The 14,778-nt window shown below is 51.5% G+C and overlaps 1 protein-coding gene across 2 annotated transcripts in view; it reads left to right on the top strand.

The window, feature by feature from the left end:
- Window positions 1-14,778, top strand: part of pcnx1 (pecanex 1) — a 58,265-nt gene that overhangs the window by 37,686 nt on the left and 5,801 nt on the right. For both annotated transcript variants that reach the window (XM_061242610.1, XM_061242601.1), the window contains exons 17-33: window positions 591-700; window positions 1,200-1,305; window positions 1,981-2,073; window positions 3,106-3,256; window positions 3,501-3,636; window positions 4,228-4,405; window positions 4,938-5,046; window positions 5,724-5,853; window positions 6,110-6,168; window positions 6,672-6,887; window positions 7,532-7,785; window positions 8,727-8,957; window positions 10,208-10,308; window positions 10,590-10,740; window positions 12,513-12,743; window positions 13,488-13,762; window positions 14,404-14,588. In XM_061242610.1, coding sequence (XP_061098594.1) covers window positions 591-700; window positions 1,200-1,305; window positions 1,981-2,073; window positions 3,106-3,256; window positions 3,501-3,636; window positions 4,228-4,405; window positions 4,938-5,046; window positions 5,724-5,853; window positions 6,110-6,168; window positions 6,672-6,887; window positions 7,532-7,785; window positions 8,727-8,957; window positions 10,208-10,308; window positions 10,590-10,740; window positions 12,513-12,743; window positions 13,488-13,762; window positions 14,404-14,588 — 2,716 coding nt within the window. The remainder of the gene's footprint in view (window positions 1-590; window positions 701-1,199; window positions 1,306-1,980; window positions 2,074-3,105; window positions 3,257-3,500; window positions 3,637-4,227; window positions 4,406-4,937; window positions 5,047-5,723; window positions 5,854-6,109; window positions 6,169-6,671; window positions 6,888-7,531; window positions 7,786-8,726; window positions 8,958-10,207; window positions 10,309-10,589; window positions 10,741-12,512; window positions 12,744-13,487; window positions 13,763-14,403; window positions 14,589-14,778) is intronic.

Genomic DNA, 14,778 nt, shown 5'->3' with positions numbered 1-14,778 from the left:
ACGAAGCAGTTAATCACACGGTTAACTCAATTTGCGTTTCTCTTGTCTGAATCGGTTGCTGATTTTGAGGTGAAAACAAAAACGCCCTACGGCTGTCCAGGACCAGGGTTGCCAACCCCTGTCCTAGACTGTTGGAGCTGTTGCGACTGTGTTGCTGAACGGTGTCTGTGTTGCGGCTGTGTTGCTGACCTGTGTCTGTTGAGGCTGTACTGTGTGTGTTGCTGTGTTGCTGAACTGTGTCTGTGTTGCTGAACTGTGTCTGTTGAGGCTGTACTGTGTGTGTTGCTGTGTTGCTGAACTGTGTCTGTGTTGCTGAACTGTGTCTGTTGAGGCTGTACTGTGTGTGTTGCTGTGTTGCTGAACTGTGTCTGTGTTGCTGAACTGTGTCTGTGTTGCTGAACTGTGTCTGTGTTGCTGAACTGTGTCTGTTGAGGCTGTACTGTGTCTGTTGCTGTCTTGCTGAACTGTGTCTGTGTTGCTGAACTGTGTCTGTTGAGGCTGTACTGTGTCTGTTGCTGTGTTGCTGAACTGTGTCTGTTGAGGCTGTACTGTGTGTGATGCTGTGTTGCTGAACTGTGTCTGTGTTGCAGGAGACGTGGGACGCCCAGCACATCCCTGTGCTGTTCTCTGTGTTCTGCGGCCTCCTGGTGGCTGTGTCCTACCATCTTAGCCGGCAGAGCAGTGACCCCTCCGTCCTCATGTGAGTCTGGCAACCGGGTGCTGCCTTCAGCCTAGGGGGATACGACGAATCTGGCAACCCTCCAAAGGCTGATTTCAGCACCTTCACAGTTCCCATGGCAGCCATGTTATAGTCTGATTTTTTGTCAAAAAAGGAAAGACATTCAAGATGGCTGTTTTTTTTAAATACATTTTTGTATTATTTCTTTATTTATTACTTTTTTTAAATGGTCATCATCTAGAGATGAAATTTGAGAGAGAAATGGTGATTCTGTGATTCAGAGAAAAATCTGGGCCTCACCAGCTCCCTTCTGCTGCATGTGTCTATCTAATTCTCAATTAAAACCTTGCTGAAACGTAAATCCTGTTTGGATCTCATTTTGACATGTCAGGGTCATCAGTTTTAGAAAGATGAAAAGCTGCTTAAGCATGTAAGCATATCCTGATGTATTCACTGCTGCCCCTGTTTGAGTGGGCATGAGTGTTAAAGCAGTGCTGATGTGTAGTGTTTCTCTCTACAGCTCCCTGGTGCAGTCTAAGATCTTCCCCAACCTGAAGGACAAGAACCCAGAGGACCCCCTGTCTGAAGTGCAGGACCCCCTGCCAGAGAAGCTGAGGAGCTCTGTGGTGGGTCTGACTGCTGCCTACACACACACACACACACACACACACACACACACACACACACACACACACACACCCTCCCTACACACACACACACACACACACACACACGCGCACACACACACACACACCCTCCCTACACACACACACACACACACACACACACGCGCACACACACACACACACACACCCTCCCTTCACACACACACACACACACACACACATGTGTAGCAAGGCTGCAGCTAAGCAAGGCTACAGCTAAGGCTTGTTAACCTTGCTGCGAATACAGAGGTCAGGCAGGTTTTCCAAACTCTGCATGTGAATACATTCAAGCTGCCTTCTATTTCCGTCTGTCCATAAACTCATTCAAGCAAATTCACAAAAATGAGCACTTCTCACTCTAAGATTAATTATGTTAAGCTGATTTTAGCCCTTAATTTGCCTTTGGGGACTAATCACATAAATCTCAGTCACAGCTCTGACTCCTAGCTGAAGTGGTTACAGTCTCATTTGAGTCATTTAGCAGTTCCCAAAGAGGCTTAGAAAAGTGTATTTCGCACGGTAAGTAAGCGCCAGTAGAGCTAGAGATGAGCTAGAGCGGAAGACCTTCACGATGAGGAGTTTGGGCACATCTTACTGACCCTCTTCCTCCTCCTCCTCCTCCTCCTCCCGCTGCAGAACGAGAGGCTGCAGTCAGACCTGATCGTGTGCGTCGTCATTGCTGTCCTCTACTTCGCCATCCACGTCAGCACCGTGTTCATCGCCCTGCAGGTAGGGGGCGCTCTGTGCACTGTGCCTTAATTAAGCCTCTTTTAGTCTTCCCTCAAATGTGTGTGTTTACGCACTAGTGTCTGTATTAGACTGAAGAAAACAAAAACACTGTGGTGTTCACTAGAAGGAAAAGGATCCACACATTGTATAATTTGACATCATTGTAGTTGGCATGTGTTGGCAAGCATGTTTCTCTATAGAATTGCTCAGCTTGTTAGAATTACTCAGAATAGAATGTACCTGAATTGGTGAGCTTGTGACCTCTATGGTGGTTTTCACTGTATTGTAGTGTACCTGAATTGGTGAGCTTGTGACCTCTATGGTGGTTTTCACTGTATTGTAGTGTACCTGAATTGGTGAGCTTGTGAACTCTATGTGGCTTCTCTATAATGTAGTGTACCTGCATTGGCGAGTTTGTCAACTCTATGGTGGCTTCTCTGTATTGTAAAGTACCTGAATTGGTGAGCTTGTGAACTCTATGGTGGTTTCTCTGTAATGTACTGTACCTGATTCGGTGAGTTTGTGAACTCTGGTGGCTTCTCTGTAATGTAATGTAGCTGAATCGGTGAGTTTGTGAACACTATGGTGTTGTCTCCATCATGTAATGTGCCTGAATCGGTGAGTTTGTGAACACTATGGTGTTGTCTCCATCATGTAATGTGCCTGAATCGGTGAGTTTGTGAACACTATGGTGTTGTCTCCATCATGTAATGTGCCTGAATCGGTGAGTTTGTGAACTCTATGGTGGCTTCTCTGTAATGTAATGTAGCTGAATCGGTGAGTTTGTGAACACTATGGTGTTGTCTCCATCATGTAATGTGCCTGCATCGGTGAGTTTGTGAACTCTGGTGGCTTCTCTGTAATGTAATGTAGCTGAATCGGTGAGTTTGTGAACACTATGGTGTTGTCTCCATCATGTAATGTGCCTGCATCGGTGAGTTTGTGAACTCTATGGTGGCTTCTCTGCAATGTAATGTGCCTGAATCAGCGAGTCTGTGAACTCTATGGTGGTCTCTCTCTCTCTCTCTGCAGCCCTTTCTGAGCTATGTCCTCTATGCACTGGTGGGCACGGTGGGGCTGCTCACGCACTACCTGCTGCCTCAGGTGCGCAAGCAGCTGCCGTGGTACTGCTTCTCCCACCCGCTGCTCAAGACCAAGGAGTACTATCAGTTCGAGGTCAGGGGTAAGTCCTCCCGGTTTCTCCCCCTCGCGAGCCGGGAGCGAGGGAAATTCCCTCGAGATCGCTTCATCTTTATCTCTTTAACGTTTCATTTCGGTGTTTTATGGTGCGGTGCAAAGGGCTAAGTGGTGTCATCACAAGATCCTGTTGTCCTGTCAGTTCCTTTGTCACATGAATTTGTTTTTGAAATGACTTTGTGTGTAGCAGTTGATTTATGACCTTTGACCCGTGACCTTTGGCTTTGCAGGCGCGGCGTACGTGATGTGGTTCGAGAGGCTGCACGTGTGGCTGCTGTTCGCGGAGAAGAACGTGCTCTACCCGCTCGTCATCCTCAACGAGCTGAGTGGCAGCGCCCGCGAACTCGCCAAGAAGCTCGACACTGAGTGAGCTTCCTTCTTCTTGTGCCTGTCTGTCTGTCTGCCTGCCTGTCTGTCTGTCTGCCTGCCTGCCTGTCTGTCTGTCTGTCTGTCCCTCTGCCCGTCTTGCCCGTCTTTTACCTTTCACTGGTGACTCAACCTGCTTTCATAAGCCTATGAATCCCTTTGCATGGTTATTCAAATTCTCTCCAGTTGTCAGCAGAAAACCTAATCCTTTCCTTTGAACACATACACGGCCACTTTTCACAGACAGATTAAGCCTAGTCTTGAACTAAATTCAATTTTGAATGGAGATTATCCATGCTAAACGGAATTTAGTCCAGCGCTGAGCTTAATCTGTGTCCGTGAAAACCTGCCCTGTATGTTTAAAAGAGATGTTAAAATGGAGGTACGGCAGTTCTGACGATATCTTACTGATAGAGAGTGGAGAGGAACCCCACCAATCACAGAGTGCGTTGGTAACAACCAGTGGAACACCACCTTCAGTGATTGGTGGATACTCTCTGCTGCTCTCTTGGCTGAAACGCACGGGGGGCCGGCTTACCCTGGTGCGTTTCCCCGCTCTGTGCCCACTGGCTCCCTCTCTCCATGTCTCAGGGTGGGGGCTCTGATGATCACGGTGGCCGGGCTGAAGCTCCTGAGGTCCTCCTTCAGCAGCCCCACGTACCAGTACGTCACCGTGCTCTTCACCGTGCTCTTCTTCACCTTCGACTACCGCGCCCTGTCCGAGACCCTGCTGCTCGACCTCTTCCTCATGTCCATCATCTTCAGCAAGGTGAGGGGGGGGGCTTCTGTGGTGCTTATAGGTCCATCAGAGGGTCCATCTCAATACTCAATAGAATGTATCCTCCGTTCTTCCACTTGTATCCTCCCTCAGAAGTGGGACAGCGTACAAAGCCGCACAAAAGCACGAAAATGCTGGCAGGTAACGGAGAGGAGTGGAGGAAAGGAGCAGACATTTTGCAGCGGACATTTTGGATCGCTGCGACTCACTGTTGGGAGTCTGGTGGGGGTTGTGGGCGTGTTTTTTTGTTTGTTTTTTTTTCACCAGTCTGTGTCAGCTGTATTGGTGGGCGGGGCTTGTTGATACACTGCGTGTGGTAGGCGGGGCCTGTTGAGGCGTGGCATGTGGTGGACGGGGCTTGTTGTTACACGGCGTGTCCTCCGCGGGGTGCGTTGGCGGGCGGTCGGAGGACGTGCCTTTGACGTGCCTTTGACGTGCCGTTGACGTGCCGTTGACGTGTCGTCGACGTGCCGTTGACGTGCCGTTGACGTGTCGTTGACGTGCCGTTGTGTTTGTGCCTCAGCTGTGGGAGCTCTTCTACAAGCTGCGCTTCGTCTACACCTACATCGCGCCGTGGCAGATCACCTGGGGCTCCGCCTTCCACGCCTTCGCCCAGCCCTTCGCCGTGCCTCGTATCCTTCCGCCCGCGGCGCCCCGGGTTACCGCCACGGGTTACCGCCACCTGGACGGGGTCACTGACACTGAGAGCGGAATAAGGGTCTCAGTAATATCATGGCCTGTTAGCGAAGGCTGTGTCAGTGGGGGCAGTACTGTTACAGGACAGTTCAGCTCATTAGAGAGCCTGAGATGGTAAATGGTTGGTATTTCTATAGTGCCTTTATCCCAAATAAATGTACACTTGATGCCTCTCTTTCACACACACTCACACACAAACGGCGATTAGCTGCCATGCAAGGCACCAACCAGCTCCTCAGGAGAATTTGGGGGTTAGGTGTCTAGCTCACGGAACTGGTGACCCTCCGACTGCTCTTACCGACTGAGCCAATCCCAACCCAGACATTTTAGAGGTTTTAGCAGTGTTGTAATGTGGCTGTGTCATGGAGTGGGAGACTGTGGTTTGGTTGCCAACTCCACTAAATCTCCTCACCTCATTGGAAAACCACCCTCATTCGTCCCATTAATCCGGTTACCTCAGTGATTCCACAGGAATTCCGCAAGGATCCGCAGTAAGGAATCTGGGGGTTTATGCATTTCCAGCCAAATTGTGGTCACACACACACACACACACACACACACACACACACACACCTGAGAGCGTTGTTTATCCTTGACCCCTGACCTCTCTCAGACTCTGCCATGCTATTCGTCCAGGCTGTGGTCTCTGCCGTCTTCTCCACGCCCCTGAACCCCTTCCTGGGCAGTGCCATCTTCATCACCTCTTACGTCAGACCCGTGAAGTTCTGGGAGAGAGACTACAAGTATGTTCTCTCTCTCTATCTCTCTCTCTTCCTCTCTCTCCCTCTCTCTCTTCTCTCTATCTCTCTATCTCTCTCTCTCTCTCTCTCTCTCTCTCTCTCTCTCTCTCTCTCTCTCTCTCTCCTGTCTCCAGGATACACCAGCCGTATCCTGAATTACAGTGTCCGTTTTTGATAAATCACATTACGCAGTTTATTATATCAGCCGTTATACTGGAGGTGCTGACATGGTTCCTGTCTGGTGGGTTTTCTCTTGCAGCACAAAGAGAGTGGATCACTCAAACACCAGGCTGGCCTCTCAGCTGGACCGGAACCCAGGTACGGTTACCTCAGTAAAGGTGTGATACATAAATCAAGTCATTTATGACCTTCAGAAAAGAATATGTCTTCCCATCTTACATTTGCAGTTAGGAGATTATCATGTTTTTTGCTTAATTTCACACTCGGTTGATATTGAAGTGATTAAATTTGGATTTTGTAAGTGAGTTGTCAGAGCTTTAACCCTGTCAGTCCCAAGAGTACCATACAGCACCCAAGCATATAACCCGCCACAGAAATAATCTCATAAGAATTTTACCTGAACTACCGTATGGCACTCTCAACCTTATAAACCTATCAAAATGGCTGCTATACAATTTTTAGCAATTTTCTCAACCAAAGCCAAAACCCCTTGGGATTTGAGCGTATTGGGCTTGGGACTGAAAGCGCCCATTTCCTCTCGGGTGTCTTGAGTTTAAAGCCCGGTTGTTTGTCGATGTTTCTCCGCGCCGGAGCGTCTCCTCGGTGCTGAAACGGCTCTGCGCTCTGCGTGCGATCCCCAGGCTCGGACGATAACAACCTGAACTCCATCTTCTACGAGCACCTGACGCGCTCCCTGCAGCACAGCCTGTGCGGGGACCTGCTGCTGGGGCGCTGGGGGAACTACGGCACGGGCGACTGCTTCATCCTGGCCTCCGACTACCTCAACGCCCTGGTGCACCTGGTGGAGATCGGCAACGGCCTGGTCACCTTCCAGCTGCGGGGGCTGGAGTTCAGGGGTGAGTAGGGGGGTGGGGGGCAGTGTAGGAGGGCGGGCGAGTGGGGGGGTCACTCATGGAGGTACGGACTGATGCACTTACCTCCTGATGGTACTTACTTCTGTTCCCCCTCTCCCTCTTCCCCTCTCTACCTCTCCCTCTTTCTGTTCTCCTCCCTTTCTCTCTACCTTACTTTCTCCCATCTTTCTCTCTCCCTCCCCGTCCTCCCTTTTCCCATCCTTCTCTCCGTCTCCACCGCTCTTGCTCTCTCCCTCCCTGTCCCTCTCTCTCCCTCTTTCCCCCCTCTCTCTCCCTCCCTGTCCCTCTCTCTCCCTCTTTCTCCCTCTCCCTCCCTCTCTCCCTCCCTGTCGCTCTCTCTCCCTCCCTGTCCCTCTCTCTCCCTCTTTCTCCCTCTCCCTCCCTGTCCCTCTCTCTCCCTCTCTCCCTCTCTCTCCCTCTCTCTCCCTCTCTCTCCCTCTCTCCCTCTCTCCCTCTCTCCCTCTCTCTCCCTCTCTCTCCCTCTCTCTCCCTCTCTCTCCCTCTCTCCCTCTCCCTCTCCCTCCCTGTCCCTCTCTCTCCCTCTCCACCTCTCCCTCTTGCTCTCTCCCTCCCTGTCCCTCCCTGTCCCTCTCTCTCCCCCCCCCCCCCCCCCCTCCCTCTCTCAGGGACGTACTGCCAGCAGAGGGAGGTGGAGGCCATCACGGAGGGGGTGGAGGAGGACGAGGGGTGCTGCTGCTGTGAGCCGGGGCACCTGCCGCACGCGCTCTCCTTCAACGCCGCCTTCGGCCAGCGCTGGCTGGCCTGGGAGGTGCTGGTCACCAAGTACGTCCTGGAGGGCTACAGCATCACCGACAACAGCGCCGCCTCCATGCTGCAGGTGTTCGACCTGCGGCGCATCCTCACCACCTACTACGTCAAGGTGAGGGCCGCGGAGCCTTCCGGAAACGGCCGGAGCCAGAGCGCGCGGCGCGCGTTCGGCTAGCCTGCTGCAGTCCACCGGCCCCTGCGCGTTATTCTCACTGGCTTGGCCAGTTTGTATTGATTTGACAGGAATTCTTTGACACGAAAGTGGGATGATTAGGATTGATCGTTTTTAAAGGACAGATTGCGGGATATTTGCCTGTAAATTTTTGTCCTGTTTAGAAATTGTCTGTTAAATATTTGGTATGATGCTGAAAAATAAGTGCTTGTTTTCCAGTATTGACACCAAAAACAACTCCCGGTGAGCCTTTCGACAATTTGGGTTCGATTTGGTTTCGAATCCTTTGGTCACACATCCAGAAAAGTAGATACAGAGCCTGGGAGCAGTGTTGCCAAACCCCACCGACTGAAATTCCCCAAAAAGTCTCTTAATTGTAACTAAAAAAAATAAATGTATATTGTATAAACTGTATATTAAAATACACAGTGGGGGAAGTGTCACACGTGACCCAACAAGTCGTTCGAGTCCTAGGTGGTCCTCTTGGTTCTCAAACAGCAGCAGGCAGATTTGGAGACAATTCCCCCCAAAATTGGCAACACTGCCTTTTGAGTCTATACTTGGCAGGCATTTATATAGCGCCTTTATCCAAAGCGCTGTACAATTGATGCTTCTCCATTCACCCATTCAAACACACACTCACACACCGACGGCGATTGGCTGCCATGCAAGGCGCCAACCAGCTCGTAAGGAGCATTTGGGGGTTAGGTGTCTTGCTCAGGGACACTTCGACACAGCCCGGGCGGGGGATCGAACCGGCAACCCTCCGACTGCCAGACAACTGCTCTTACTGCCTGAGCCATGTCGCCCACTTAACCTTTGACCTTTGACTGCCTGTGAGCCGGCGCTTGACCCTTTGACCTCTGACCTCGGCGGATCAGGGCATCATCTACTACGTGACGGCGTCGTCGCGGCTGGAGGAGTGGCTGGGGAACGAGGCCATGCAGGAGGGCCTGCGCTGCTGCGGCGAGCGGAACTACGTGGACCTGGACCCCACCTTCAACCCCAACATCGACGAGGACTACGACCACCGGCTGGCGGGCATCTCCCGGGACAGCTTCTGCGGCGTCTACCTGGGCTGGATCCAGTACTGCAACTCCCGCAGGCCCAAGGTGAGGCCGCGGCCGAAAACCCGGGCTCCGCTTTTCGGGGTCCTGTCCCGAGACGGCTCTCACTGGCGCCCCGTGTGGCTGGCTCCAGTATTGGTGTTTCATCAAACTCCTTTCAGTGCAAGTCGACGGTAATGTGGTGAAAGTACAAAGTCAATTATTACCAGAAAATTTAGTCGCAATGTGTGTTTTTTTAATCCATCTAATGTCTCCTCTTGTGCTGATTTTCTTTTAAGTTATTGCATTAGGTTTTTTTTTTTTTTCTGGCAGGGAGTTTGCCCTTCTTTTGAACTCCACTCCCAGTTACGCCTGGTCACATGACCAGAGTGGGTGTTTTTGTGGATTTAGAAAGCCTTTCTTTGGAAACGATCCTTCTATGTGTCATCGCCCTTGGTTAAGAATAATGGAAATGATTAAACTTGCACTCAGGATTGCCTAATGCTCCATGTACCGCCAGTTAACCAAGAACTTGGAAAAACCTTTCAATTCTGTGCCCCTCGTACCAGGAATGAACTGCAAATAATACTAAAACTAAGCCAATCGAGACTGTACCTGTTTGTAACTATTGAACTTTATTTTATTAATTATTATTACAGGGCAGCCTGTAGCTGAGCTCAGCTGTTGGGCCCTTGAGCAAGGCCTGTAACCCCACACTGCTTTGGATAAAAGCGTCAGCTAGACAAAAATCATTATTATTAATTATTATTATTTTCAGTTGTTTCATTGTACCTTAGCACCATTGTAAATAAGGGTCCCGCCCTCAATGTTACATGAGAATGTTGAATAAAGTGTGTGTGTGTGTGTGTGTGTGTGTGTGTGTGGGGGGGGGTGCGTGTGTGTGTGTGTGTGTGCGTGTATGTGCATGCGTGTGTGTGCGCATGTGTATGCGTGTGTGTATGTGTGTGTATGTGTGTGGGGGTGCGTGCGTGTGCGTGCGTGTGCGTACGTGTATGTGCATGCATGTGCGTGTGTGTGCGCATGTGCGTGCGTGTGTGTGCGTGTGTGTGCATGTGTATGCGTGTGTGTATGTGTGTGGGGGTGCGTGCGTGCGTGTGTGTGTGCGTGTATGTGCATGCGTGTGTGTGCGCATGTGTATGCGTGTGTGTATGTGTGTGTATATGTGTGTATGTGTGTGTATGTGTGTGGGGGTGCGTGCGTGTGCTTGCGTGTGTGGGGGTGTGCGTGTGTGCGTGCGTGTGCGTGTGTGCGTGCATGTGCATGTGCGTGCGTGTGTGTGTGTCTCTCGCCCGCAGCACCTGGAGAGTGAGAAGGACTCGGCCCTGGTGACTCTGTGCTACGGTCTGTGTGTGCTGGGCCGCCGGGCGCTGGGCACGGCCTCGCATCACATGTCCAGGTGAGGGCCTCTGATTGGTCAGAACTCCCATATCAAACTTCCCATTCGTTCAGAGCGGTCTCTGTGTTACATAACACTAATTTCCTGCTTTTTGGTTTATGCATCGTTACGGGATGTTTAGGGATGTTTAGTTTATAAAACGGGAAGTGATTCTGCGATCACAGAACTGTTTGTAAACGGTCGGCGTGCGTAACGTCGGCGATGCGTAACGTTAGCTCCGATGTGAACGCGTCACATCCTGCTCTGCTGCTCTGAGTGACATCATTTCCTTTCTCACGCAGTAACCTGGAGTCCTTCCTGTACGGGCTGCACGCGCTCTTCAAGGGCGACTTCCGCATCTCGTCCGTCAGGGACGAGTGGATCTTCGCCGACATGGAGCTGCTGAGGAAGGTGGTGGTGCCCGGAATCCGTATGTCACTCAAACTGCACCAGGTACGACCTAAACCCACACACAGGGTTTTAACACCCGAGTATGTCACTCAAACCGCACCAGGTACGGCCTAAACCCACACACAGGGTTTTAACACCCGAGTATGTCACTCAAACCGCACCAGGTACGGCCTAAACCCACACACAGGGTTTTAACACCCGAGTCTGTCACTCAAACCGCACCAGGTACGGCCTAAACCCACACACAGGGTTTTAACACCCGAGTCTGTCACTCAAACCGCACCAGGTACGGCCTAAACCCACACACAGGGTTTTAACACTCGAGTCTGTCACTCAAACCGCACCAGGTACAGCCTAAACCCACACACAGGGTTTTAACACCCGAGTCTGTCACTCAAACTGCACCAGATACAGCCTAAACCCACACACAGGGTTTTAACACCCGATTCTGTCACTCAAACTGCACCAGGTACGGCCTAAACCCACACACAGGGTTTTAACACTCGAGTCTGTCACTCAAACCGCACCAGGTACAGCCTAAACCCACACACAGGGTTTTAACACCTGATTCTGTCACTCAAACTGCACCAGGTACGACCTAAACCCACACACAGGGTTTTAACACCCGAGTATGTCACTCAAACTGCACCAGGTACAGCCTAAACCCACACACAGGGTTTTAACACCTGAGTCTGTCACTCAAACTGCACCAGGTACGACCTAAACCCACACACAGGGTTTTAACACCCGAGTCTGTCACTCAAACCGCACCAGGTACAGGCTAAACCCACACACAGGGTTTTAACACCCGAGTCTGTCACTCAAACCGCACCAGGTACAGCCTAAACCCACACACAGGGTTTTAACGCCCGAGTATGTCACTCAAACCGCACCAGGTACAGCCTAAACCCACACACAGGGTTTTAACACCCGAGTCTGTCACTCAAACCGCACCAGGTACAGCCTAAACCCACACACAGGGTTTTAACACCCGAGTCTGTCACTCAAACTGCACCAGGTACAGCCTAAACCCACACACAGGGTTTTAACACCCGAGTCTGTCACTCAAACCGCACCAGGTACAGCCTAAACCCACACACAGGGTTTTAACACCCGAGTCTGTCACTCAAACTGCACCAGGTACAGCCTAAACCCACACACAGGGTTTTAACACCCGAGTCTGTCACTCAAACCGCACCAGGTACAGCCTAAACCCACACACAGGGTTTTAACACCCGATTCTGAGTGTGTACATCTGTACCGTCCCTGTGCGAGCGGTGTGCATGCTTGGGCTTCCAGATTTACAATTTGTAAAAAACCGGACAACGTGCTGGGAGTTGCTTAGCATGCAAATTCAAATTCAAACTCCCAGTAAATGTCTTCCATCGATTACTAGGACTGGACAAGTAATCATTTGAAATTCGAATGTCTGGCAACCCTAGTGTCCATGCATGCATGTTGGGTGTAGCACTAATGTCAATGTCGTAGTCATTTAAGTATTACCGTTGGTATTTTGTATTTGGTCCTCACTCCCCCTGCAGGGATGTTAACATTACATTACATTACGTTACATTATTGACATTTGGCTGATGCTCTTATCCAGAGCGATGTACAGTTGATTAGACTAAGCAGGAGACCATCCTCCCCTGGAGCAATGCAGGGTTAAGGGCCTCGCTCAAGGGCCTCGACGGCTGTGCGGATCTTATTGTGGCTACACTGGGATTAGAACCACCGACCTTGCGGGTCCCAGTTATGTACCTTAGCCGCCCTTAACTTCCCCCCTGTTCCCCTGTCCTGCTCTCTCTCTCTCTAAGGACCACTTCACGTCTCCGGATGAGTACGAGGAGCCGGCGGTTCTGTTCGAGGCCATCTCCACGCACCAGCAGAACCTGGTGATCGCGCACGAGGGCGACCCGGCCTGGCGGAGCGCGGTGCTGTCCAACTCGCCCTCTCTGCTCGCCCTCAGACACGTCCTGGACGAAGGCACCAACGAGTACAAGATCATCATGCTCAACCGCCGATACCTCAGCTTCCGGGTCATCAAGGTGCGCCAGGACCGACGAGACAGAGACAGAGACAGACAGGGGAACGAGAGACAGAGACAGAGACAGAGACAGACAGGGGAACGGGAGACAGAGACAGAGACAGAGGAACCGGAGACAGAGACAGAGGAACCGGAGACAGAGACAGAGGAACGGGAGACAGAGACAGAGACAGACAGGGGAAACGGGGGACAGAGGACAGAGACAGAGCATTAACTAATCATTTGTGTATAGAGAGAGATTTCCAGCGATAACCAGCTGCTTACTGAGAGAAGCAGGGAAGAGATGACAGGAGGAGAGGAGGAGAGCGAGATGGAGAGAGCAGGAGGAGAGGAGGAGGAGGAGAGAGGGAGGACAGGAAAAGAGATCGGCACCACCTCGTTGGCACACAGCAGGGCCTCAGTGTGGAGGAGAGAGATGAGGGCGCTGATACAGAGGCGAGGTCGACCTGAAAAGGGTGAACTGGAATATCAGTGGTGATTTTCATAGGCTTATCTGTGTCCTTTTCCATGACTCTGAAGCCATCTCTTTATTAGAGAAACGGCAAATGTCTGCCAAGCACTGCAATGTGTCAGGTGCCCCTGGCTGTCGAAAGTTGGACACACTGGTGTGCTCACACCCGGTGAACTACCTCTTGCGTGAACAACCAGTCATATGATGGTAGCTCAGAAATGTTTAAAAAAGCGTTTAGAATAGCCTTTTGAAATGTGTTTTGAGTCTCAGCGGTGCCTGCGCTGCCCCCTGCAGGTGAATAAGGAGTGTGTCCGCGGGCTGTGGGCGGGGCAGCAGCAGGAGCTGGTGTTCCTGCGGAACAGGAACCCCGAGCGCGGAAGCATCCAGAACGCCAAGCAGGCGCTGCGCAACATGATCAACTCCTCCTGCGACCAGCCAATCGGCTACCCCATCTACGTGTCGCCGCTGACAACCTCCTACTGCAACTCCCACGCCCAGCTGGGACACATCCTGGGAGGGCCAATCAGCATCGGGAACATCCGGAGCTTCGTCGTCAGCACCTGGCACAGGTACGCGCGCACGCGGGGAGAGAGCGGGTGTTCTGTGGGTGTCTGCTGGCTTCTGCGGCAGTGTGTGAGTGCAGTGCAGAATTATTCCACCAACACAGCCATCTAATCTTTTTTTTTTGTTGTTTTTTTGCCTGTGAAAGGTCATTGTAAACACGATTTCTTTCCTCACGTTGCTTTCGGATGTTAGCTACATTGCTCCTGACCGGTGTCTCAACTTGAAGGCTATTCGCTCTGCGAAGCAGTTTGAGAGCGGAAGTGAAAGCGATATCATTTTAACGGTGCGCTTCATTCGCCTAACCGCAAACTGAGCTAACCGAGACCGATTTAGGCTCACAGTGAAAGAATTCTTCTACAATTCGCTAATTTTGGCTGCAACGGCGAAATCGTGGCAAACCTCGCACGGTGTATACACAGCTTGTGTATACATGTGTTTCTGCCCACATTGGTCTAAATTAGATGAGTAAAAACACTACATTTTACACTACAGTTGTGAATTCCACGGCTAAGCTCTGTGATGTCATTATGGTGTGATGTAAAGCTCTTCTTTCTCTCTCTCTCTCTCTCCATCTCCATATCTCTCTATCTCTATCTCTCTATCTCCCTCTCTCTCCCTCTCTCTCTCTCTCCCCCTCTCGTCCCAGGTTGCGGAAGGGCTGCGGGGCCGGTTGTAACAGCGGGGGGAACATTGAGGATTCGGACGCGGCCGGGGGCATGTCCTGCGCCAGCGGGAACGGGACGGGCGTGAGCGACTCCCAGCAGAGCTCGGTCTCTCAGGGCGGGCTGACCGGCCCCGCTCAGCCCCTGTCCTACCAGCCGCACTCCCTGGGTGAGACCTGCAGGGGGCGCCACTGAGCACACTGCCGGGGGGGGGGACCCAGGGCGGACGCATTAAGGCCAGCAATAGCTGGTATTCTGAACCGCAACAACTCAACAAACAAAACTTTCTGACATTAAAGGAGCGAACTTGATGAAGCGTTTGCAAAGCATGTTGTTCGTGTTCAAACTTGCAATTAAAC

This window comes from Conger conger, chromosome 1 (genome assembly GCF_963514075.1).
Source record: "Conger conger chromosome 1, fConCon1.1, whole genome shotgun sequence".
Classification (NCBI taxonomy): domain Eukaryota; kingdom Metazoa; phylum Chordata; class Actinopteri; order Anguilliformes; family Congridae; genus Conger; species Conger conger.
Note: the sequence above shows the minus strand (reverse complement) of the source record. Positions and strands in the feature narration are given on the sequence as shown.